This window comes from Lepidochelys kempii, chromosome 16, assembly GCF_965140265.1.
Source record: "Lepidochelys kempii isolate rLepKem1 chromosome 16, rLepKem1.hap2, whole genome shotgun sequence".
Classification (NCBI taxonomy): Eukaryota; Metazoa; Chordata; order Testudines; family Cheloniidae; genus Lepidochelys; species Lepidochelys kempii.
Genome location: NC_133271.1, coordinates 24,991,389 through 25,018,473, shown reverse-complemented (window position 1 = coordinate 25,018,473; position 27,085 = coordinate 24,991,389). Strand labels below are relative to the sequence as shown.

General features: G+C 48.6%; 1 protein-coding gene across 18 annotated transcripts in view; it reads right to left on the bottom strand.

The window, feature by feature from the left end:
• DAB2IP (DAB2 interacting protein) overlaps nucleotides 1–27,085 on the bottom strand; it is a 354,231-nt gene that overhangs the window by 28,215 nt on the left and 298,931 nt on the right. For all 18 annotated transcript variants that reach the window (XR_012155308.1, XM_073314870.1, XM_073314869.1 and 15 more), the window contains 3 exons: nucleotides 10,754–10,898; nucleotides 7,770–7,914; nucleotides 1,694–1,930 (listed from right to left, as the gene is read on the bottom strand). Coding sequence is in view for 17 of the 18 variants with exons in the window: in XM_073314870.1 (XP_073170971.1) it covers nucleotides 1,694–1,930; nucleotides 7,770–7,914; nucleotides 10,754–10,898 (527 nt within the window). In the remaining variant the exon portion in view is untranslated. The remainder of the gene's footprint in view (nucleotides 1–1,693; nucleotides 1,931–7,769; nucleotides 7,915–10,753; nucleotides 10,899–27,085) is intronic.

Sequence of the window (27,085 nt, the reverse complement as noted above, 5' to 3'; positions counted from 1 at the left end):
GTGTGAGAAAACACTAGCAGGATAACCGACGAGGCTGCAGCTCATATATGGGGAAACTGGCCATCTACACTAGACCTCGCTCCCGCTGGCACTAGCTGCCCGTCATGTTCCTAAGCACTAAGTTAAATTCACCCTCTGAATGCCGTTCGTGGACCTGGAACACCAGATCATCAGGGACCTTGGGGCTTCTGTCCAACATTTGCCCAATTCTCTTTTGGAGCCAGTTTATTTTCATTGGATTCTCTGCGCCACCCCCTGCTCCGCCCCATGTCATCCAATCTTCGTTCTACTGAAAATGTCTTATTTAAAGCATGACAGATCCCCTTCTACCGGCTGGTACGAGGAGACTTGCTGGGGGAGGAGGTCGGCAGTGACGTTGGCTGCAGGAGAGCTCAGCTTGATTGCTCAGGCTTGAGTAATGCCAGCTTAGTTAAAGAGCCTTTCTTGCAAGGTCCAGAAACGTGAAACTTTTAACTTTTAGTTAAGGACGGGTCAGAAAGATGGATACTTTCTGTCACTTAGAGTAACACACTTGTACATCTTATGTCTGTGTCTGGCTGTGGGCATGTGAATTAAATTAGTTTGCAATTCTAAGAAGCTTTTGACTGAGGTTGTCCATTCACATTTCCAAGAGCTCATGGTTCTGTTGTCAGAGCTCAGGATAAGTAGCTCAGAGCTTCCACTGCAGCCAGTGGAAAGATGTTCAGAAATCTCTTCCTTTGTTTCCACCAACCCTCTGGGCTTAGATAGAGATTGACAGCTTCCCCAATTTCTTCCCCCATCCTCCAAGTTCAGAGACATTCATTTTAATAACTGGGGTGATCCCTGAGCTCAGTTTGAGGGAGCAGATTCCCCCAGAGCTACAGATTCCATAGGCTCTGGCAGCATCATTCATTCGGGGTCTGGGCTGTGCAGTGCCTCCGCTGGGACTGTGAAGAGCTCACGCACTTCAGTCACATCCAGCTGGGTAACTGTGGGACAGAATGGTGGACGGCACCTTTCTTACCAACCCTGGTGTACTTCAAAACTGGGCGTTTCAACTTCTGCCCTATCTGCCTCTCCCTGGGTTGAGAATGGGCCATTCTGCTCAGAAAAGGCCTAGCAGCAGGTCGGTTTGGAGAATAAAATGGTCTCTCTCCCAGTCGAGGTACGGCTGGAGGCACTGACCTAGTGGGAACGGGAAAGGCAAGGTGTTTCCCATGGGGGGAACGTGGAAAACAGAGGAAACAGCAGGCACTTCTGTAAGTCTGTCTTTCTAGAGGGTGGCTGAAGGTAGCAGCAGGGACAAAATTGCCTTTGCTGACTGACTGTTCCTTAGTGGGAATAAAAATGGTCACCAAATCTCTCTGAGCAATGGTTTCTTATCTGCTGCTGTTCAGTGGCCAATCTCAATGAGTTGGATCTCAGTCCTGCTCCTGACATCACACCTGGCACTAACTGCCCCCTTTGCAGCTAGTTTCAGCAGACAGGCCGAGGACCGCGTTCTCACCAGACCCTGCTCCTGCTTCCCTTGAAGTCACTGCCATTGACTTCCATGGCACCTGGGTGACTGCAGTTCTGGCTGCATCCCACGGAGGATGGCTGCCTTGCAGGCTGTCAGGCTAGCACTGAATATTCACTGAACACAATTAACTGACACTGCAGACTCCTTCATGCTCGTCGAGAACAAACCCAACTCCTTCCCCCAACTTACTTGGCAAAGTTGGCGAGGTTCTGTGTGACCTTGGCGATGAGGGTCAAAGTGCGTGCAGTGCGGTCATCAGGGTATTCCTGGAGCAGGTTAAAGAGGGAGGGGGACATGATGGCTGGACAGAGGAACCGGAGGAATAAGGAGGCACTGATGAGCCGCTCGCTGATGTCTGGCCGGCCACGGTTACTGCACTCTTGTCTCCACGAAGCAAAAACCTCTTTGAGTTCCCTTGGGAAGACACTGCAATGAAAATTCAGGGTTTGTAAATTCAGGGCTAGGAACCTGAGCCTATTTCATAGTTCTGGCTGGCAAGTACGACAACCAAGCGTAACAACCCCCTTCCCCAGAAGTCATCCATGGGGCATGAACTCTGCTCCTCCAGCACCAAAAGTAGAGGCCTCCATTCCCTGAGCTGAAAGAGTAACTCCATTAGCCAGTAGCAATAATAGGCTCTTATCCTCTTTTGTGGAGCTATCACTAGAAGGGGATAGGAAGCCACACTGAACCAGTGGGCTACATAGGAAGAGTTTTGATTGCCTCTGAAACTTGCAAGAGAAGCAACTTAATCCACCAGGCAGAACTAGCCCCACTGTCTGTTTCCACTGAAGATGCTGGGAGCTGAATGTGCAGAAAAGCAGGCTCACAACAGCCTTCACGTTTGGTGCTTAATGGGCTCCTATCAGCTGGATCGAGGCCCCCACCCAGGCTTCATTAAGAAGGGATTTACAAAAGTCTTAATAGGAAAAAAAATCATCCTGGCTTTTTAAGTTTCAGCAAGAGAACAGTTTGTCCTGGGATTGAAACTTTCTCAGCTGTGCCGTGAACCCAAACAACAGCCTTGTGCTAGTGCCCGAGACCCGGGAACGGAACCGCGCATGTAACCGGCCAGGCTCGTGTCGCTGCCCAAAGGGAGAGAGATGGGAAATGTCAACTGCACGGAGAGTGACAACAAAGCCCTGTCCAGACATGAACTGATTCTTTCCCACCCCCTCCCGGCAAGGTTGGGAAATGTTAACAACCCTATTCTGCAGGTGGGAAACTGAGGCACAGAGCTGACGTGACTTTACCAAGGGGACACAGGGAGTCAGTAACGGGGCCGCCATTAGAACTTGGGGCTTTTTGTCTCTTGGGCGCACACCCAGTCTAGTAGATCACACAAAGTTAAAATGCTCCTATACTGGGGCAGGGAACAGGAAGTTAGTGTTGTACAGGCATGTGTGTCAAATTCTGCTCTCGGAGACTGGTGTAAAGCCAGAGTAACTGCTTTGAAGCCACTGAAGTTATTCCTGGTTTACACCAGTGTAACTCAGGCCAGCATCCAGCCCATTTACCCTGAATCCCAGACCCCAAATTCACTTGGGTTTAACCCGTGGGTTCTGGCTCCTGAGGGTGCGTCTCACCAGAGAGCCTCTTGCCTGTTTCCCCTCCCCATTCCCAGCCTCCCACTATCCTGTTCCCAGCATGTTTTATTGACTCAGCTGGATCCAGCCACTCCCAGAAGGGAGGCTGGACGATGGGTCTGAGCAGCCTGGCCAGCTGCCAGCAGCTCAGTGGCACAGAATGCCCTGGCCACTCCCCCCGGAAGCTGCCCTGCCCGTGGAGCAGGCTCTTTGTCTAAAAGCAAACAGATCCAGAGACCCTGATGGAATAAGCACGCGCAGACTGGGGTCACCGCAGCCCGGCCCACGTTAGTGAGCAGCCAGCTCAGCGGAGAGCGTCCCAGCTCCTCTGCCGAGAACGGGGGACGAGCTATGTGACAGTGAGAGGCAACCCGCGCAGACTTATCTCCTGCCATCCCCCTCTTGCGCTGGGCCTGACTGCCTGCGGCGTGAACATACCGTGCCCGTTACAAGGAGCCTGGGTGGCTCTTCTCCACCAGCAGTGGTGCGCTGAAGTGGAAGCACAGCCAGGGAAAACCACCCTCCTGGGTCTGCTCCTCCCTGCACAGCGTGGCAGGCGGCCAGGATGTTAATGGAAGAGCACTCCTCCTGGTGCCCGTGCTCTATGCCATGCGCCCCGCACGCCCCAGGCTGAGGTCAGTGGGCCCATCCGGTCCAATGGCACGTTCTCCTCCCCAGTGACACAGCTCAGGACCTACTGGGGCATGTGTTCCATCACAGTCAGGTACGCCCTGCGGCTGAATGGCTTGTTATGGCTTCTTTCCTTCCCTGGCTACTAATTGGCCTGGCTTTTAGCATCTCCACTGCTCTGTTCTGCTACACAGAGCGTGCGCTCATCAATACATTAGTGCCTGGAAATCCCGATATGTCCTTCCTCAGCCCTCCTGGCGGGTTTCCGGGCAGGTCAGAGCGCCATGCCTCTCGGTGAGGGGGATACTCCGAGTCGACGTGCTGTCCCGGTCGGTAGTTCCTGTTGGACGGGTAGCTTTGGCTTCCCCTTCCGATCCTGGTGGAGTGCTCTGGCCACGTGGCAGGGACCTGCCTGTTCAGCACGTTTTTGGGTGTGTCGTTTTCCTCTGTGCTCAGGGTCCTGCCTGTCTCTCCCATGTTTGTCTCCCCACCCTGTACATCCCCCCAGTCACTACTGAGGTCACCTGTACCCCCTGCCCCTTCCTTCTAGACCTGTCACCATTGACAGTTCAGCAGTTACCCATGGAGAAACTGGAGAGTCCCGTCATCACCCTTAGCTCTGAAGCAGGAACTCACTGCGTGGGAACAGGCGGCACATGCTGATCTCTTTAAATGTCACCGGATGCGCCTCTCTCCTCACTCTGTCCGTTTCATCTCTACGTTTCTTCCCTCCCCAGCTCTCTGTCCCCAGCTCATTTCTCTTTCCCCTTTCTTAACGCTGCTCTGTTTTTCCGACTCTGAAATGCTAAAGGTCCCCTGAACGAGAAAAATAGTTAATTTATAGCCACGTGGACTTGATGGAGGGGGACATTTAAAAAAAATGAATGGTCTCCGCAGAAAGCTGCGCACGACAGAGATCTGCTCCCAGTATCCCCCATAAAAGCCCAGGGCCATTACAGATTCTCTACCCCAAGCCTTCCAAGTCACACCGGCTAAATCCTCCTCCTCTGGCTCAATCCATATAAATGGGCAAAACCCCTTTACTTCATGCTACTTGCCCAGTAAAACTGGGATCCTTTAAGCAATTTAAGGGTGGAACAATCTGGACAGGTTGAAGAGTTACTGAAAAATACCCCTTTAAAATGTATGTGACAGCGGCACACGCAGTAACGTGAAGTGCTCTTTGCTAATGCAGGATGGGAGTCAGAGAGACCATAAACATTTAATTGTATAATGAGGGATGGAATTTGGTTAGCAGGGCTTTATGCGATGGAGGGGTCCATAATTCATTATCCAACTGTCCTGTAACGAGCTTCCGCATGCTGAAATTCTGCTTACAGTGAAACTTTCCAGATGTCCAAATCATGCCATAATTGTAAGAATTTTCAGTTATTGTGAACCTCTTTCCTCTCTCCAGCAGCTCCGCCTGCAGACTCTGCCACTCTGTTTTTCAAGCAAGATCTGTAATTGTCAGGGTGCCTCGGCCAATCCAAAACACTCATCGTCAGCCCAATTATTCCTCCAGAATCAGTGAACAACAAGGCCCTGAGAACAGCATCCCGGCTGCTTCAGACTCTTCCTAAAGGGAGGGCCGGAGGAACACATCTCCCCATTGCATCTTTGACTTCCCCCGCGTCTCTTTTCTAGGCTATTTTTACCTTGACCTTTTAATGGCACCTCTGTTATTTTTAGCCAGAAATGAATTCAAACAACAATAATTTGCATCTCTGTCTTTTTCCATCTATAATTTGCCAATGTCTGAAGACATCAGGTGTCACTCATGGGAAAGAGAAGTTCAATTCCTGAGGCCAAGAGAGCAATTAACTGGCCCACAGTAAGTTCTAGGCTACCAGGAAAAGAAGCTGCCCTTTTTGCTTCTTTGTGGTGGATACAGAAGGTCTGAAGTGAGGATTTATTTGACTGACTGTTCTCTCCCTGAGAAATATCAACTCTATTCCTTCCCAGGTTTGCCGAAGGACCTATTGGACGTCTTGGGAGATTATCCAGTGAGAGTTTTCATGGAAGGGCTGGGGGATGAATCTTTAGTGGAGACTTCCTTTCTCCAAAACGATCATGAACATTAATGTTAAACCGGCATTAAGAAAAACTAAAGCCAGAGACTTAAGCAGTCTGATAAAAAGCCCATCCATTTGCTCAGCTTTCATTTGTCAGTCTGGTGATGTCATCCGGACCCGAATCTCTAATGTAAAAAAAAAAAGCAGGATGACAAAAAAGGAAGGAGGGAACTCTTTCAGGCCCTTCTTTACCCACCAAAGAAGCTTAAAAGGGCACAAGCCTAACTTTTTCCCTTTGCAGGGCATCTTTAAAGGGAGCACTGGGGACAGGCGCCAAGGAGTTGTGGCTCCTAGTGCCCTGAATACTTGAAAACACTCTGTATAGATAAGCACCACCACAAACTGAATCCACAAAGAGCAGCTAAGCCAGCTGTGATACACATATGCCATTAGCGTTTGTCTACCCAAGCCAGCTCCAGCCAGACCTCCAACAGCCCCAGCCTCCATCACTTCACAGCAGAGAAACTATGATTCCAGGCAAGAGCCCTGTGCAAGTGAAGTGAGGAATTCCCCATTATCGCTGACACAGGATGCTTCTGATGTAGAGAGACAGGCTCCTCCACAGTCATGCACAGCACGGAGCCAAAGGGTGCTTGAGAGAGAGAGAGAGAGAGAGAAATGAGGAAATTAACAGCGTCAGCTCTGCCCCGCCCGCTGGGGAACTCGGCATCCTGCAGCCCAAGTGCCTTCGATCTTCAGTGCTGCTTCCTCAAAGGCGTGGTTAGAAACTTAGGCACCACCTGCTACACAGAAATTCCAAACCTCACCTGATGTTAGAGAAGTGCAAGATCAGAGGTGGCAGAGATGGAAAAGACTGAGGCGATCTCCAACCCCTGCAAGAGCAGGAGAGAGCCCAAGGGAGGACATAGCAAAGAGTAACGTGATGCTGCACTTGGTTGTAGCCAAAAGGCCAAGATTCTTCAATTGCATCGCAACGTGTGCAAGAGTGAACAGTGTGCGTGTGTGCATGAGTCTGGGGGAGTGTGCAGAGTCTCACCTGATTCCCAGTGGCACTCATGGCACTGATTTCTACACTTTGCTCAAGCCTGTCACACTGCAATGCTTGCAATCCCTGTCTGAATGGGTTCTTAGGGGGGTTCAGGTGGGAATCAGTGCACACACTGGGCCAAATTCAGGTCTGATTGACAGCAGTGGAGTTCTGCCTGCTAACCTCAGGTCTCGCTGGGGAAGGCGTATCTTGGTCTCTTGCTCCACTGCCCTTGCCCAGTTTTGTGTGCATGCGTGTACACACACCACCCTTGGCGTCAGTCCTCATTGCCACAAAGAATGCTAAAGAAGAATCACTGAGTCAAGCAATCCCACTCATCTACCCACCGAAAAGCAATGTAAAAGCAAAGCCATGCTGCAGCCACACTTCGGCTAACACCACACTTGCCTTGTTCTCTCACTAACGACACTGTGGAGAAGGGCAGAGTCTCGCCCCTTGCAGACAATGGACACACAGAGCTGGGCACAAACTGATTGTCACTGTGATCACTTTTTGTAGAAAAAAAGTGATGTTTTCCAAAATAAAGTCAGTTTTTGCAAAACACTTTTCACTGCGAAAATGGCACATTTCTGCAGCCATGACCACCCTCATTCTCTTCCCAGGCAAGACCCCAAGGGTGCCCAATAAGAAGCTGTGAGTGTTTGTAGACCATGCGTGCACATTGACATTGCCTCCTGCTTCCCTACACAGCACCCTAAGGGTCCTGCTTCTGCTCATTTCGATTCCCCACCCCCTGATGGGTTGGTGTCCCGGGGCAGCCCCCCAGCTGAAAGTGAGAACTCTCAGCAGCTACTGAGGGCATCTGCAACCTATAGGGCTCTGAATAGCTGTCTTTCGCCACTAGAAGACAGGACAATGCAAAACAGACTGAGTGCTGGGATGGTACATCTCACACCTACAGCAGTACCATGTCTGCAACAGTGGAAAAGCAGGTGGAGGGAAATGAGGGTTGTAGGGATACTGACCAGTAAGAATTGATGATTTTACAGAAGGCCAGCTCACAGCACATTTTCAGGTTGCTCTGATGTTCAGGAAGGTCCGAGGATGAGCACTTACTGGGGTCCACCTCGCAATTTTCATCTGATTCGTACAGAGCTTTGATGAACTCCCCTACAAAACAGACAGACAGAGATGGTCTTTGGTGGCAAGGTAGATATGCATTCCACAAGCCCCAGTGTATAAGGGGTTAACCCCGACCCTTGCCTGTCACGTGGGACTATAAGGCAAGAGAAGATACCTAGGGGGAAGGGTGAGGCCTTTCTCCTCCCAGCTGGCTAAGAGCCTGCAAGGGGTCTGGGGATTTGGACCCACTGTTCTGGGTGGCTTATTTTTGTCTGGTATCCTTTGTTTATAGATCAATTCAGGAAAACCTGGAGGAAAGGGACTGAAACCCTAGCTGGTGAGTGTTATTCTCTTCCCCCGGCTGGCAGTTCTAGTGATGTGTCCAGAGGCAGTTACACTGAAATTCTGCCGTAATGCTGCTTTGCCAAAACACAACTTTCCTAGGGTGCTACTGGCCTGGATTTGCCCCAGGATGGTGCCAGTTTGGACAGATCACTCCCCTAGCAGAAAGAGTCCACACATGCCATGGCGACTTGTGAGGTCAGGACTTGCATCGTGTCATTATGATCTCAGCTGACAGTGTCCCGATGCTGGAGATTGTGCCGGTGACATGTCGCAACACGGTCACGGGCCACAGGAGAAATGGGCAGTCAGAGGGGGAGATCCCAGAAGGAATTTACTGGTTGGTTGATTTGGAGCTAAACCACCAGGCAGCGTCACCTCAAGGTCATTCTCCTCGATCCCCTTCACTCCCATTTGCCAGTTGATCATTCATCACACTCCCTGTGTTACGCGTTATGGGTCTGACTCACCCCTCCCTCACACTTGCACCACCATTTCTACCTGTGCACAGTGGGCAGAACTATCGCCATTCGGACTGGGGAGTGTTTTACCCCACCCCCACCAACTTCTACACAGGAGTAGCTGACCGACCAAGGCAGTGGGAGAGTCAGACGTAGGACAGGCTCCAAGGGAAGTGGTGGAGACACAGTGGAGGGACATTAATGGGAATACAGGCAGGATTTAGCTGCCTCTCTGCATCTCCAGGAGGTGCAGGACCAGGCTGCCAACCTGGACAGAACAAAGCTCCCTGGGAAGGTGACCAGTTGGGCTGGATATTGCAGGAGAACAACCTTCCCCAGCAGGCTGCGCTGCTTCAGGTTCTGCTCCCAGGCAGTGCAGATGGGTTTGCAAAAAGAATCTGTTTGAGTTCTGGGAAGAGGTTCAGTTTCCCTTTTCACCCTGATCCATTTGCCCATCAACAATTACTGACCACGGGCCCTTCCTTGGTCAGTTCCCTTCTGTGTTTTCCCCCTTCTATTGCCTGAAACAGGTTTTAGTGATTTACAAGACAGCCTGTCCAATGTATTTTCCACTCAGCCGGCCAGCTTTTGGAACCTCTCTGTTTGCTCCAGGTGATGCCTGCAGGGTTTATCCTGCCCCATTCCTTCCTATGCTTAAAGCAGGCAATATGCACTATTGTGTTACCCTGCCACACAAAGATGAATTGTTTCCTTCATAAAATATCTACCGACAATTTGCGCCCCAAACAGTGAACAACTGCTGCAGCCTTCCCCTGCATCAGCCTGGAGCAGTGGGGATATTTGCGATCTAGCCCTGGAAATTCTAGCCCTTCATTAATCTTCTGACTTCTTAGCATTTTCAAAGGCAATCTGCTTACAGACTTACCTTCAGCCAGAAATCATTAGAAAGTAGAAACAAATAATATCCCTTTTTAAAAACTCTCCTGAGGTCTGCTGGTTTGACTGAATTTGCCTGATAACCCCAGGTCTCCATCCCTACTATTTTTAATCTGGTACTTCCACTTTTAGGCATTAACAATCACCTCCCTTCTAATGTTACATAACCCTCTTGCCAGGATCTTGCTATGAATTTAGTATGAACGAGAAGGAAATTAATAGCTAGATAAACAGCAATAATGTACGAATGTGCATCAGATCAGACAATGGATCCAGCAAGCCCTCTATTGTGTCTCTGGCTGAGTCTAGTAGATTATGCTTCAGAGGAAAGCAATTCAGTCCCCACCCTTCCCCCAACAGCACCTGACCATTGTGCAGTGCTGCCCATGTGGGACTTCTCCCTGACCTTCCAAAGTTGATCAGCTTTTGCCCTGAAGCAGAAGCCATAATTATCTTGATTTGTGGCAGAACAGCTGTTGTTTGGGTCACAAAGTTATCCAGCCCTTCTTAAAACCAGCATGAAGGGTTTCTGACCATGTGGAATGCAACAGTCGTCACTCAAATTTGTGAGCTCTCATCAGATCCATTAGTGATTAGGGAAAATCACACTGTGATCACTTGATTTGCTCTTCAGGCGGAAGGAACCAATAAGGCCTGTGTGACACTGCGAATGCATGTATGGGGAGCCGGGATGCTATGGCAGAAGACCTGGTGCATAACATAATTTAAAGTATTAATTTGCTTTCTCCTCTGAAAGTAGATTAAAGAGCTAAAATTAGATAACTCAGCAGTGACCTCAAGGAGGCCCCACAGAGCTGTAAAGTATGGCCCTCTGCAGTCACTTCGGGGCAGCCCACACAGACTACATGCTCCAGCATGTGGTGCTCCATCTGGATCCAAGTGGCCTGACTGCATTGCATGCTGGGATTTGTATTCCCACAGGCTGCACCCCCACACTAATCTGCAATCTGCTCCATTTTATGCAGTATACACACGGACCATAAGCTCCTGACGAAGTGCCAGAGCAGCCCTGGGCTGGGTAAAGTTACGACGCCCCTGATAGAACTGAAGGCAGGTAGTGCTGAGTTAATGTTCCTTCCATAATGGAGAACACAAGGGACTGCAGAGATTAAGGCACTTCGTGGGGTAGATCCAACCTCCCCACTGCTGCTCCTGCTTGCACATACCTAAGGCATCCTGTAAGTACTTCTGCCCCACCAGCTTCAGGTACTCCTCGATGGCTTTCGTGGCCAGTGTGTTCTCTCGGAAAATGAGGTGCTCATTTTCTCCACAGCGGTCAACTTCAGACATCATCAGGTCGGTCAAGAAATCCTGGAAAGGAAAGTCCATTGTGGGTTATCACTTACGACACGTGCGTCATTTAGCAGAGAACACACCGATCCCCCTTCTCCATGGGGCTATCACATTCACAGGGGGCCAGTGCATTGTAGGTGTTGCGGTCCATGAAATCCCCTAGTTTCTCCTGCATGTATCAGTCACTTCTTTACCAACCCTGCCCCTTTTCTGGCTCCCCTGCAACTCCTAACGATGGAGACAAGTAGTACAATACATCTCTGAAGAGTTATTACGTAGCCATCTGGAAAATAAGCCATTCTAGCCCTTATGCAGCTTCAACATTACCACCACCACCGTCTTCACTGTGGGCCTGATTTTTAAAGGGCTCTCTACCTGGCCGCCTGTTCTTTTGGGCACAATTTTGTCCACCCTGTTAACTGCAGCTACATTTAGACATCTAACTACAGTGCCAGCAAAACAGCCATTTGCTGTGCCCCCAGATAATAGCTGAAAATCAAGCCCATAATATGCACCAGGATACTTCAATGTCATATTTACTCTAGTGTTCAGGCAAGTAAACAGTACTGCCGCATGCCCGCTGACGGACTCATTTCCAGTTTGATGTACATGGAATCCAACTGCTCGTTAATCTTTGTGCTGCACAGCCATGTGCCTGGTGAGTGGGGGCCAAACACGCTGCCAGCCATGCCCTCTGCATTAGTGAAGGCTGACCTTGACTTGCCAAGTCTAATAGCACTTCCACACTCCAGAGAGCACCACTGTGTTTGCTGGAATGAAGGGGTTAACAGGGGAAGGCGGGAGGCTCACCTGATTCCCCATGTGCCCAGCTGAAAAGCCGCTGGTATTCAGTTGGCAGGAGATGTGAATGCAGGTTAAATATTGCACAGTTTTAAATGCTAAGAACACCTGCACATGCTGTTATCTGCATTGCTAATAACATGTTTGCTCTGGAATTCTGGACTGCTCTGGGTACTGAAAGGTATCCTGCCCCTTCCCAGAGCTTTGACATTCATTTGGAGGGCAGAAGGGAAATCAGTTGCCAGATACTGTGTGAATTACCCACATTAAACCTTTGACTGTTGCCTCGTGCAGGAGAGAAAGAGAGACAGAAATGCTGACAAGTAAATTTACTTATACAGCTGAAGACATTTTTTTAAACCGCCTTCCACTAAAACAAAATCTTGTGCTTGGTGGTAACTTCACAGAGATAATGAAATTCTTCTTCCTTCGGCTTCCATAAGTATCCGTAAAACACACAACCCGTTGGCTGGGGCATGAATTGTAGAATGCAGTGCCCATCTCCAAGCCTTGTTATGGCATTCCCCAAATAAATACTGCGCAGTCAGTGGGCCAGCAAGGTACATGCATAGCTTGGAAGAACCTCATGGTTTCTCATGTCCATGAATCTGCCCCACCCGACTATCATAAGCACAGCAGAACGATGTTAAGAAAGGCAAATGAGCCCGGGCCGCAATGTTTTCTCCCCTTCAACAAAGTAACGACTCATTCACCTTCCCCTTTTACAGAAACCAAACACTGCAGACAGATATGCTGGGGTATCACATGATTAAACTAATAAGCAGCACATTCCAGGAAGACCTCCAGTCTTGAGTCTCAAGATGTCCAAAGAGATGGGATCTGAACAGATTTTCTTCACTTTGGGGACCCATGAAATCCAATCAAGCCCTAACACCAGCCATCTGACTCCAAGACCAAGGTAGCATTGGTATTGGGAGAGGGGTGGTCCCTGGGAATCAGTTTTCCATTAGCGAGAAGGAGGTGTTTCTGATTATCTGAGTGTGCAGAGTGTAACACTTGATACTCCAAGTCTCAGGCCAGATAATCTGACTGGGGTCTCAGAATCCGTCTCTGGAGAGTTTGGAGGTTTGGTCTGATCCCATCCCCGCATACTTTCCAGTAAGACATCACTGACATCCAGACAGGGGAGGAAGGACCTACCCTTCAAGATAATTAAGTAATATAGTGATGCCAGATTGACAGCCTTGGAGCCTGTCATCCTCCATCCACACAAAGGACACTCACAGGCATAACAGAACAAGCTTCCCCCGTCCGCTTTCCTGCCAAATGTGCCTCACCCAAGGCCTGCGGCTGAGACAGTCATTCAGGTTCCACTCCTTGGCCGTGGCTCCCCAGGTTGCCTTCAAGGGGGGAAGTTAGTTCTAGTCCTGGAAGAGTTTATTTTGGATGTAGACACCTGTCAACGAGGAGCTGAATTAAGACACATTAACTCATCTCACGTAGGCCAAATGGGGATAAATTTCAGTCACTTTCCAATCTGTGTTGAATTTGAACTGGTGACTGTGACAAAGTTCCTGCTCTACCTTGGTGGGTCTTGCGCTTATTGGCGGATTTGCTTGCCTTGAAGCTTCATGGCAGCCCTCAGCTTTGCCGTTTTTCTGAACCTACAGTCCAGGTCAACTCCTCCTGTGTCTGACCAGGAGTTGGGAGGATTTGGGGGGAACCCGGGCCCACCCTCTACTCCAGGTTCCAGCCCAGGGCCCTGTGGAATGCAGCTGTCTACAGTGCCCCCTGGAACAGCTGTGTGACAACGACAACTCCCTGGGCTACTTCCCCATGGCCTCCTCCCAACACCTTCTTTATCCTCACCATAGGACCTTCCTCCTGGTGTCTGAAAATGCTTGTACACCTCAGTCCTCTAACAGTCCGCGTTCTCACTCTCAGCTCCTATTGCCTCTTGCTCCCAGCTCCTCACACGCACACCACAAACTGAAGTGAGCTCCTTTTTAAAACCCAGGTGCCCTGATTAGCCTGCCTTAATTGATTCTAGCAGCTTCTTGATTGGCTGCAGGTGTTCTAATCAGCCTGTCTTAATTGTCTCCAGAAGGTTCCTGATTGTTCTGGAACCTTCCCTGTTACCTTACCCAGGGAAAAGGGACCTACTGAGTCTGGGGCTAATATATCTGCCTTCTATTACTCTCCTACAGACCCGGATCCCAATAGGATTACTCTCCTATAGCCATCTGGCCCGACCCTGTCACATGACCTACAAGCAAAGGGACTATTAAAGTGATACACTGCCCATTCCAGCCCCAAGCAACTTCATTCTTTACCAAGACTGTATTGTCATGTCTCTTTCATGAAAACAAAGAAAAATCCAGACTGCTCACAGTACATTCTGCACTAAAAACAAACAAACAACAAAAAAAAAACCTGGAAGAAAGATTGATAGGGACTGTGAAGCACTGCGAGGTCCAATTCCTCAGCAAAGACTGACAGCTGTAGTGCAGCTCACTGACATGACTGATGGCCACTGCTTTGCTCTCCCCTTGTTATATTTACAGTATTTACAGTATATTTGCTCTCCCCTACGCATATATTTACAGTAAGTGGAAATAAAGCGATACCCAGTTGTATTTTAACATCCGCCTCCATCCTTCCAAACACCTTGTCCAAAGGCAAGGCTCATGTGCCAACCGTGATCAATAGGAGCAGCAATTCTGATCAGCACGTAAGGCCAATACTACTGCTAGTCCTGACTGCATCTCATGGATTAGTCTAACTGGTCTTTAGTGATGCCTGTGAACAGAAGTAAATGCCAGTCTTCCATTGTATGTGAGATGCAGAGTCAGTGCCCCACAAGAGAAAAACACTGAATCCAGGGGTCCGCATAGCTCCAGCTGGGACAGTACCAGATCGTCCGAATGCCTAAGCGGCCTGCCCTGCATTAAAGCAATAATATGAGCAGCTACAATAACAATAATACTCCTTTGCATCTTCTAGGTGCTTGGCAGGTATCTCTTCAATTCCTGCAGCTGCTGACTCCTTTTAAAAATGAACGAACATTTCATTGAAATAAAAACAACAGCCCAGCAGGACATAAACACACAATAGGGTGCATGAAGAGAACATGTGGCACTGAATCATATCCCAGTCTCGGTACAGCTGTGTAGGGTATGAGCCGTGCAGGCATAGAATCAATGTTCTGGTATGGCCATTCATCACGTAGATTCCCCGTCCCTCCTTCCTACCCATTCTGTCAGAAGGCTTTCAGATCCCATTCCGCTAAGTAATGCATTGACATAGGCACTTGATACGTTCCATTTACTTTTCCCTAACATTTCAGTAGAGGCATCAACATGATTCAAACATACAGTCTTTGGAGTATGAATCTGCAGCTGTGCTTGTTGAATTACAGGGCAGGCTGACACAGCTCTAGTGCCAGAATGGGAAAGATCTTAGTAGCATTGGCAGTTTAATTTATGAATGTGGGTGTAATCAACTGAGGCTCCTAACCACTTCCCTTTCTGGGAAAGTCTGATAGGATTTGATAGGGATGCAACCAAGTGGGCTCTACAGAAACTCTGGAGACTGACAGAAATCAACGGAGAATGAGAGCCTTCCTTTAGAATGTTGAAACCATCCTGGAGAATGTAACAAAGAACAATGTCCCTGCCAGATAATTCTGTAGGTGGGTTTAAAACTCCTGTAGGACTTTCCTATAAAGGTTACAGAGAGGCATCACCAGGCACATGTAATGGGAAAGCAAAGTCATCAGGGCAAGTTGAAGGGCAGTCTGTAATGGGGAGGGCTTCATTGTACACACAGGGGCATGCACGGCTGCTGCATAGCTGTGCCCAAGGACCCTGGCCAATTTCACAGCCAGCTGGATGGCAACAGCAGGCCACAGGTGACTTCCACAGGCCTTGTGTTCACAGGGCTGGGACCGACGCGCCAGCAGAGCCTTCCCTGCACAGGAACCTCGATAATAAAAGACAAGCTTTTAAAAAAAAAAAAGTCATTCTGATTATTTCTCTAGACAGACAATCTCTCACCTTGTGGGCCCAGTAAGCTCCATATTTCTCTGGCCACCAAGCAGGCGTGAATTTCCCTCCCCTTGCTGTTTTCTCTGCCTTCTTCCCCTTTTATCAGAGGAGCTGGAAAGTAACTTTAAACCCCCTGTTCAGATCCCTTTAGCTGCTGTCTGTGTAACTCTATCACCTTTATCTTCCTGGGTTTCTCCCTGTGTATGTTTCAGTTCCAAGCAGCAGCACAGACTGACACAAAGTGCTGATTCTTAATTAGCAGCCGCTGACCTTGGCTTTGCCTGATTCTCTTTCCTGTCACTTTCCCAACATACTAATTATCTCAGGACCATGGAGTTTTAGAGCTTCTCTTAGCCAAGTGTTTGCATTTTGTATTTTTTTTTTTTTTTTTTTGTCAATTGAGGACTTGGTTGGGAGCTGGAACAACTCCTGGCCGCAGGGCAGCGAGACCCAAATCCAGGCTGAGCTCAGAGTTTTGATACAAAAGCAAAACTTGGGCCAGGGTGCTGAGATATATGGACCGAAGGGCTGGCCAGAAAAATCAAGTGAATTTTGGTGGCTTCAGCCCAGTTATAGGGCTCCTCAGAATCTACAACTTAATGCAAAACTCTGGGTATGAGTGACCCAACATAAAGCAAGCTGAGAAGAGATCCCCATGTGTAACGATGCTGGTTCTGGCAGGATCCAACTGAGAGTGTCATTTCAGGACAAATTGCTTCAAGCAGGGGAGTTACAGCCCAAGGTTGGGGTTTTTCCACCTCTAAGGCAAACCAAACCAGCCAGCCAGAGAGGACTTTGGTTTTACCCCACTGGCTAACCACAAGTCACACAAGCAATTCCCTTAGGCACTCCAGTTTCCTAGTATCACCACCAGTGCCACTCGTTATGGGGACAAATGGCTGTGAAAACCAATACCCCAGTAAAGAAAAAAGGTTCTCTCGAACCCAAAGGACCAAGCCCCAGACCCAGGTCAATATACAAATCAGATCTTCCCCACAAATCATGCTGTTGCCAATCCTTTAGAATCTAAAATCTAAAGGTTTATTCATAAAAGGAAAAAGATATAGATGAGAGCTAGAATTGGTTAAATGGAATCAGTGACATACAGGAATGGCAAAGTTCTTGGTTCAGGCTTGTAGTAGTGATGGAATAAACTGCAGGTTCAAATCAAGTCTCTGGAGAACATCCACAGCTAGGATAGGTCATCAGTCCTTTGTTCAAAGCTTCAGTGCAGCAAAGTCCCCCCAGAGGGAAGAAGCAGGATTGAAGACAAGATGGAGGAGCTGCAGCAGCTTTTTATAGTCTCTTGCCATGTGGTCTTTTTTCTTTGTTCCAAAGACAAGCTGCCCATCCCATGGCCGGGAAAAACCTCAGAGTTCTGTCCATAGGCAGGTCCCTGCATACCTTGCTGAGTCACAAGGCGTGTCTGTCGTCTCTCAATGAGTCGATTGTACAGAGCTGACACCAACTTCTCTGGGGTGTTACCCAGAAGCAGAGCATAAGTTTGAAATACAGACAGTATAGATCCAGTATTCATAACTTCAACTACAAAAATGATACACGCATATAGACAGCAAAATCATAACCAGCAAACCATAACCTTGTCTTAGACACCTTATTTGACCCCCCTTTATACAAGATTTGGTGCCACTACAGGGCCTTGGTTGCAATCATGTTCTTCTATATGGTCCCAGTTCAAGTCAATAACGTGACACCCTGACATGCCTGCTCTGGTCATTATTATACCCTGCCCTCCTGCAGCTTGGCCCGGTACAGAGACACGAGAAGTCAAAGTCCTTGAGTATGGCAAATACATTTTAAGTCAGGAGTTCAGGCAGTGACAGTGGGGAGCTGAATGGGGAATCCTGACATTGTTATTTAACAGCTAAGCCACACCCCTGCAGCCGTGGGACTAAAACACAGAACCTTATGTCCGCAGGCACAGTCTTCTAACCATTCATGTGCCTCTGCCTGGCCTAGTTTGGGCTAGAAAATGCCCTGAGAAAGGGCTGTTTGGAGAATCTCACAGCAGCTGGTTTCTAGCTGTCTAGCTCAACTCCGAGGACTGAGAAGGCCCCAAACGTTTGCATTACCATCAAAGACAAACCTCCAGAACAGAACACCCCGAACTTTGGATCTGGATCCCAGCTTTCCAGCTAGGGCATGTCACTGGGTCCGTTATCCTGGTACCCTGCCATTGTACTCACAGTGTTGTTGGCCAGAACTCAGCTCTTCCCCATACAAAGGGGCAGATCAGTGCTGGGTTACATAACCAGAATGTCTTCTTTACACACAACGGAATGCCTGCAGAACTCCTCCCGAGGCCTTACTCACCCACCGAAAAGAGGCTGAATCAAATGCAATAACTAAAGCCAATAAAGCTCCGTGGTTCTGAGCAGCAGAGATCAGCAGGGGGTTGTTTTTAGTTTGAGCCCCTGGCTATGGAAGAAAATAGCATTTGTTATTTCATTCCGTCAGTGTCCAGAGGGGTAGTAGAAGGGCTCTACTGAGGTTCTCCAGACCTCCTTAAGTGTTTGTTTAATGGTATTTGCTTCAGATTGGACACAGACAAACCTGTACAAGCCCAGTCGCTTCACAAACCTTGATATGATAAAGAACAAAGATCCAGCGGAATAAATCCAGGGTCTGACAGCAGCGCTGCAAGGCTGGTTACCAGGAAAACCATTTAGACAAACCAAGCCTGGCCTACCTATCCCCAAGTGCCGTGCGCCCTGTCCTAATAATGACTCCGACAGTCCTTCCAAAACAGATCTCTGAAGAAAACACACACAGGAGTTAAACAACAAGGAGTCCGGTGGCACCTTAAAGACTAACAGATTTATTTGGGCCTAAGCTTCATAAAGAAGTGGGTTTTTTACCCACGAAAGCTTATGCCCAGGAGGTAGTCGTTGTTTTTGTGGATACAGACTAACACGACTACCCCCGATACAGGAGTTAAACTGGCTTAGTGGCAATTAGAAACTCTGGGTTCCTTCTCCCTTTGACCGCCTTAATGGGCTTCCACAAGTGCTTCACTAAGGAGAGAACAGGCTGGCCCCACCTCCACTTCTCTAGGATTGTGACATGCTTTGGGATGTCAGGAAAAATCCCTTCTGGTGCTGCAGGCTTCAGTTCACGGGGAAGGACCTTGCTACCTACCTTCCAGACTGCCTCCCTGAGCCTTCTCCTGGCTACCTGCACACTCTCACAACTACCACTAGCCTGACTGAAGTCAGCAGCTGGCTCAGCTGTTGCTGCGGTGGCCCCGGACTGTGGAACGCACACAGCCACCAACCATGCCTGCATTTCTGTACCCTTATCATGGTCCTCATTCTGCCTCTTGAAAGGCTTATCCTAGGCAAGTGGACTTCACTGGAGTCACACAGGGTTTCCCTACTTATCCCCCCAAAAGCCTTGCCTGGTGAATTTCAAACACGGCCTCCCTGGCCCCATCTGCCTCAGTCCAGGCCTGTTTAAAATAAATAAATAAATAAAAAGGCCATAACTTCTTTTTGAAGGTTAGTAAATACATTCTCTGCCCCACCTCAGGCTCAGTGCATTCTGTTAACTGCTGGAAATGGCCCACCTTGATTATCACTACAAAAGGCTTCCCCCCCCCCCCCCCCCGCTCTCCTGCTGGTAGTAGCTCATCTTAAGTGATCACTCTCCTTACAGTTTCAGAGGAACAGCCGTGTTAGTCTGTATTCACTTTGGATGGGCTAGCACCAGCAGGAGAGTGAATTTGTGTGGGGGGGTGGAGGGTGAGAAAACCTGGATTTGTGCTGGAAATGGCCCACCTGTTGATCACTTTAGATAAGCTATTACCAGCAGGACAGTGGGGTGGGAGGAGGTATTGTTTCATGATTTCTGTGTGTATATAAAGTCTGCTGCAGTTTCCACGGTAAACATCTGATGAAGTGAGCTGTAGCTCACGAAAGCTCATGCTCAAATAAATTGGTTAGTCTCTAAGGTGCCACAAGTACTCCTTTTCTCCTTACAGTGTGTATGATAACACCCATTTTTTCATGGTCTGTGTGTATATAAATCTCCTCACTGTATTTTCCACTGTATGCATCCGATGAAGTGAGCTGTAGCTCACGAAAGCTCATGCTCAAATAAATTGGTTAGTCTCTAAGGTGCCACAAGTCCTCCTTTTCTTTTTGCGAATACAGACTAACACGGCTGCTACTCTGAAACCTGCAGTGCAGAGTGTTTCAACAGATACAGTTGTCTGACATTCAGTCCCATGGCTGTTTTACCCTTCCATAGGGCTCACCCAAAAGCTTAGTCAGGGCAGGGAGACCGGTGGGGGGAAGGGGACTAGGAAATTACATGTAAAGCACAGAGAGATCTTCTCGGGAGAGAGGCACCAGCAGCCCTAGGTTGTACAATGCTGTTCCCCGGCAGGTAGCCATGTGGTTCTGTAGTGTGGTTCACCAGGATGGGATGCAAGGAGCCGCTTCCCAGGGAAAGAGCCTGAGAGAGTACATGAGACAGGAGATAGAGCGGAGCGAGCGGCCTGGTGAGACCTTGTGACAGTGGACTTGTGACAGCGTGTGGGCCCTATGTTCTAACCTAGGCATGAGAGTCGGGTACCACCTGCCACAGGCGGGAGGCTGCGAACCCCAAAATAAAACTCTGGTCATAAATAACAAGCAAGTCTACAGGCAAATGCGGCACACACCTCTGTGGCTTTAGAACAGCGGTTCTCAACCCGCGGGCCACATGCAGCCACCTTAGCACACAGCTGCAGCCCAGCTCAGCTGCATGCTAAAGGCCGGCCCGCAAGCTGGCATGGAGGGATCTGGGTTGCCCTGCAGCCCAGCATGGTGGGGACAGGGCTGCCAGCCAGCCCCACGTTATGAGGACTGGGGCGCAGCAGTGGTTTGGGATGGGCGAGCAGCCGGCCAGCCCCGCACGGAGAGGGTCTGGGCTGCCACTGCCCTGCTACCCAGCCCCTTCAGCCCATGTAACACAAGGTGGTAAGTTGAGAACCACTGCTTTAGAACATTGGTCAGAAAGAGTTCACAATGTCTTGTTTTATCTGAACCAGTTTGCTGGCCCTAATTTCAAAAAGCTGCTGCCCATTCTCCCCCCTCTTCCTCCCAATGCCTCTGGTCTCCACGCCCCTGGACTGGGGCAGAGAGGGGGCAACATGATCTATCTGGAAATCCAAACTCAAGAGGCCAGTTGCTCCTTGATAACAGACAGGCTGGGCCCACAGGTCCCATTACATGTAACAGGGCCAGCAGCTAACTATCGTCCCTGAACTTTGGAGAACTGATTGAAAAGTCCACCGTGTAAAAAAACCAACACCCCTCAGAAAAGCAACCCTTCATTACGGATGTCAATAGGCATGAGAAAGCATATTAATTACTAAGCTCAAACAAAGACACACAAAATAATGGGAAGAAAAAGCTTCTTCACTAGAGACTAACCAGAAGAGGAGCAGGCAGCTAATTCACTCCTTCACTCAATCAATAATTCTGACATTCTTTGCCTCCAGGTTTTCTTTCTGCACCACAATGGTTATGCTTAAACCTGCCTCTGGAGAATGTAAAAAGTATTAAGAGACAAGCCCATCCTGCATTAGCTGTGTTTCAAGTATTGGACTGAGCACCGTGACAGACAGCTCGTAATTTTAATCAACAGATCTGCCAATGTCAAACTTGAATAAAACTCTGTAATGAAAATCACTCAAGAAAACAAACAAAACAAAACAAACAAACAAACCGACCAATGCCCCACCCACACTGCAAAGGGTCAGGAAGTCTTTCCATATGATTTAATAAGCCTGGGTACATGCTCTCCCACATGCCTTTGTGGCCCCCTACCCCCTCGTCCCCCCCGCACCCCCCATGCATGGATGCTCTTCCCTCCAACCTGTGCTGACAGGTGTACTCCTGCCTGCATGGATCGGTAAGGTGCCAGTCCTCTGGAAAAGTCCCAGTAGGATTTAATAGGGATGAAACCAATAGGGTTCTATAGACATTTCTCTGGAAGTCTATAGATGTTAACAGGGAATAAGACCATTTCTAAATGGTTCTGGAGCCAGTCTATAGAATTCTGTAGCGGAATGTCATTCCCTACTCAATTCCGTGGGCTGTTTCCATAAGGAACAGCCCACATCTGAGCTCTGACATGTCTGTTTGTAGATATACATCCTTCTATGCTTCCTGGGGCACGTTTCCATGTCTGCTGCAACCCTCTGGATGTAAACACACAGCCAGCCGGCACTTTGCCATAAGGAAAGCACAAGGAGACAAAAGGGAAGTTTCTTTGGGAGAGGCAATGAGCGAAAGAGTAAAGAGCAGCAACGTTTCCTAGCAAGGAAAGGTCTTTCCAGAGGCGTAACAGGCAGAAAAGGTTTGGGACGACAAGTCCTGCTCAGATTGTACTTGGAGCATTTTATAACCTTGCCAACCTGGGGAATGTTTACACAAGATCTAACCTGCACCTTTAAGGGATATATTCACAACTGGACATGCAAGGGGTTTATTTAGCTAGCAGTGTTAATGAGAGCTGCAGAGCTATGCCCCACACACCTGCTGCTCTGAAATGCACTCCCTTTTGTGCTGGAGTTTACTGTAGCGAATATCATCACTGACTGTTAGGCAGATTGATTTTGAAATGACAAGGTTCCGCACATCACAAGCCTGATTAATAGGACTGACTTAACCTTAAGAGGATTGAACTGATAAAGGTAATAAGATTACTAGTTATCCCAAAGACTGGCACCAGAGTCTGGCTACACTCTTTGTGGGGGGCAGAGGAGGGTGGGTCAGGTGTTGTGCTAAGGATTGGCGGGGCTGGATTGCATGTGTACTAATGAGAGAGACAAGGCAGCGGAGGTAATATCTTTTATTGGACCCAGTTCTGTTGGTGAGAGAGACAAGCCTTCGAGTTTACATGGAGCTCCTTGTCAGGTCTGGGAAAGGGACCTATGTATGTATACTCCTGTCAGAAGTCCCTGAACTTCAGTGTTTTATTAGCAGGATAACAAGATGCTCTTTGATTACAGATGCATGTTTGGGAAACAACTGTGCCAAGGAAGAACTGCCTGAAAAAACCCAACCACCACCAACGCAGTATTGCACAAATAAAAAATACGTCAAAAATAAGAAGGTACAAAAGGCAAATGGCAGATTTTGCGGTTGGGGGAGGGTGTGTAGTTGCATCTGTGGAATCAGTGCCAGCCCCTCCACAGGGAAATGCCCGTGGCTGGACATTGGCATGCTCACTATTACCAGGTGTGAAGGCAACGCCCCACCTATCTGGTTAGGGCCCCTCACATTCTCTTACCCTGTGTTTCTCCAGGACTGGTCCGTGGACCTGCGCTGGTCCCTGATATCCAAAAGGTTGAGTAACACTGCAAGCCCCCGTCATTCATTGTTCAAGGAATACACTTGCTGTCAGGGTATATTTTCAAATTAAACAGTGTGGAGTCCAGCACTTCTGAGCAAAGTACTGAGTCTCCTGACATTCATGATCACACATACAAAATTGGATTTGTGTGCAGTGGAAGAAGCCGAGTTTGGAGGAGGAAAACATATTCCTGTTCAGTTCTAGGCTTACACTACACAACAGCAAAACAGTTGATTTTTAAAACATATTGGCAGCTCAATGAACGTCCCTTAAATACATTTTAAAACACCATGTAAACTAAAGCAGCCAGCTGAGACCGTAAACTATAAAACATGTACAAGACAAAGGCCGACGGAGATGTTCTGGCAGCAGCTGGGCTCTCAAGCAATGAACAGCCCTGAGAACACAATTAAGTAGAATGTAAATTTTTCTCGCAGCACAACATGGAGCCAGTAATACCTTGTTAAAGCTCCATATATGCAATAGCCATGAAATAATGGCCTGTGTTGTGCCAGTGGCCTACCTGAGGCCAGTGACTCCCCCTGACTGTGTCAGAGACTGTCCCTCAAGTGACAGTTCTGGGAAAACAGACAAGGAAAATGAACAGAGGTAGAAATGTTCCAACATCAACGTCTCGGAAGGGACATACCCTGGCCTACAATGCTACAGAGCACCAGCAGAGGAAAGAACGCTGCTCCCTGACGTGTCTTTGGGGGGCTAGATAACCGCCAAAACCAGAACCTCACCTAGGAAGCCCTTCATATATTGGAACTGGGGGGAAGGCGGCAGGCCCATGATTTTGGTTCCATGTTTCATTCCAAGCTGATAGGGGCTAATTTTCCAGCTTCTGTTTCAATGTGGCCAGTGTCTTGTGAAATGATGGTGGCTATCTCATAAGAACAGCTGATCTCTTAAGAGTTCTGCTGTCTTGGCCAATGCTCATGAGATTTTGGTGCTTTTGATTCAGCCTCACAACCCAACCCTGAGCCTTAGTCTAAACTTAATATGGATACAGATCCTCAGACTGCCTCTGGTCTCATTCCTACCTGTAGATTGAATTTGTGAGGTAAATACCTGTTTCTCCTACCCCATCAAGGCCCACGTTGAATGAACAGTGGACTTCCCCAGGGATCTGTACTTGCTCCAATGCTCCTTAACACATACCCAGATGACCTACCTCCGACCTTGGCAACAAAGTTTGTATATGCTGATGATCTCTGCCTGGCAATAGCTATGAGGAGCTGGAGACCTGCCTGACTGTGATACCTTTGCCAAGTACTTTTCAAAGTGTCAACTTACCCTATACATATTAAAGACAGTGTCATCCATCTTGCCAACTGGTTAGCTCATTGAGAGCGGCATGTCGTTCTGAGCAACCAGCCAATCGTTTTTGAATTGCACCCTACTTATTTTGGGATAAAGCTTGACAGCTCTCTGTCCTTTCAACAACACACTGAGAAGACGAGCCACAATCTAGCTGAGAGTCGCACTCCTCTGAAGGTTTGCCAGCAATGTACTGGATGCTAGTGCTGCAACCCTATGGACATCTATCAATGCCTTAATTTTTCCACAAAAAGAAAAGGAGGACTTGTGGCACCTTAGAGACTAACCAATTTATTTGAGCATGAGCTTTCGTGAGCTACAGCTCACTTCATCGGATGCACGTAGTGGAAAATACAGTGGGGAGATTTTATATACACAGAGAACATGAAACAATGGGTGTTACCATACACATTGTAACAAGAGTGATCAGGTAAGGTGAGCTATTACCAGCAGGAGAGCGGGGGGAGAAAGGGGGGACAGGGACGGGGACGGACCTTTTGTAGTGATAATCAAGGTGGGCCATTTCCGGCAGTTGACAAGAACATGTGAGGAATGGGGTGGGGGGGTGGTGATGGGGTGAAATAGTTTTACTTTGTGCAATGACCCATCCACTCCCAGTCTTTATTCAAGCCTAAGTCAATTGTATCCAGTTTGCAAATCAATTCCAATTCAGCAGTCTCTCGTTGGAGTCTGTTTTTGAAGTTTTTTGTTGAAGAATTGCCACTTTTAGCTCTGTAATCGAGTGACCAAAGAGATTGAAGTGTTCTCTGACTGGTTTTTGAATGTTATAATTCTTGACGACTGATTTGTGTCCATTGATTCTTTTACGTAGAGACTGTCCAGTTTGGCCAATGTACATGGCAGAGGGGCATTGCTGGCACATGATGGCATATATCACATTGGTAGATGTGCAGGTGAACGAGCCTCTGATAGTGTGGCTGATGTGATTAGGCCCTAGGATGGTGTCCCCTGAATAGATATGTGGACAGAGTTGGCAACGGGCTTTGTTGCAAGGATAGGTTCCTGGGTTAGTGTTTCTGTTGTGTGGTGTGTGGTTGCTGGTGAGTATTTGCTTCAGGTTGGGGGGCTGTCTGTAAGCAAGGATTGGCCTGTCTCCCAAGATCTGTGAGAGTGATGGGTCGTCCTTCAAGATAGGTTGTACATCCTTGATGATCCACTGGCTGATTACTGTGCGGCAGAATGGGGCTCCAGTCGCCATTGTGGCAAGTTGGACTCAGTGATCAGCTCTGCCCTTCACATCATGGCGTGATCTGGACAACTCCAGTCTCCAATCTTCCAGTCCTGGCTGTCATTGGTCCCCTGGTGATTAGGCGTGAAGGCAGGGTCCTGGCTGCATTACTGTGCACAGCCAACGATCACGACAGCGTACTTCACAATTTCATCTCAAAGCCATGTCAACAATGCCAGCGAAAGTCAAGATATCCCTTTTCTGAAATAGCTGACCCTGTCAGACAGCACGTCAGACACAGTCTTTCTAAGGAACAGCAGCAGCAGGTGATGTGGGACTAAATTTTGGATCGATGGCTCATTTCTTTGCAGATAGGCAAAGCAGATCTAGGTCCCTTAGTCTCTCCAGCTCAGTTCTCATGTGCCCCTCTGAACAACCACATGCACCAAAAGATCCTTCCTTGTTACAACAGGGTACATTGGGTTTTAATTTACATCTTCACTGTTGGGGTTTCTTGAGCGCCTTGCCCTGCCCTGCGGAACTCAAGAACAAAGAGCGTGCCATCTGGTCACGGACTGCCCTCTTTCTCCTCAGGATGATGGATGGAGGTGCTGACGTCTCCAGATGATGTGGCCATCATAGAGTGGCTTCATCACTGACTCAACATCAAATTCATTGTTTGTGCTGTCAGAAGCCATGCGCCAGAAGACTATAAAGGCAGGATAAAAACGCAGAACAAATAGGAGCCCAGTTGCAGCAAAAAAATCCTCACCGCAGGAAACCTGCATGAACACTCTGGACAGATTCACAATCTTCTGGGGCACCTGGGGCAGTGTCTCAGATTAAGAAATTGCCTTGGGACATGCCTACCTTCTTCCCATCAGCTGTATACGCTCTAGCCTTCCAGGGGGTAGAACTGCTCCACAACCCAAGCCTGAGACCGAGAGCACAGCAATCTCTGTCGTGGGTTAGAGCAGCCACAGCAGAATGGGAGATAGGCAGCAGCGGTCAGCAGTGAAGCAGGGGGACTCCTTGGTTCTGGCATGACCAAGTCTCATCTGCCTACGAGTCTGGTGGGATCAACTACTGGCATCTCCAGATGACTGCGTGGGGAATCCAACTCGACTTGCAGCTAGTGCAGCCCTATAAAGATCAATGAACCAATGCCTCCCCTCAGTGAACACCACAAGGAGACGCAGTGCACAGGGGCTCCCATCTGGTGCCAGTGGAAGAAGCGGATTACCCACCTGGCCCTCTCATCAAACACATGCAAAGCAGCTCTACCACCCCTCAGGGTGTCCCCCATCCATGAAAGATCCAGTCCCCGCTACCTTTGCAGTCACTGCCCGCTCACTAGGCTCATCTCATTTACCGCACAGCTCCCTGCAAGGCAAGTGGCAATTAAAAAGGTCACGTTGGTAATTGCTTCATTACATAGCTTAATAGGCTCCCTGCAAAATGCACGTGTATTGGAAGGCGATCTTTCAGTCGGAAGCAGCAGTTGCATTGCTGTGTGGGTT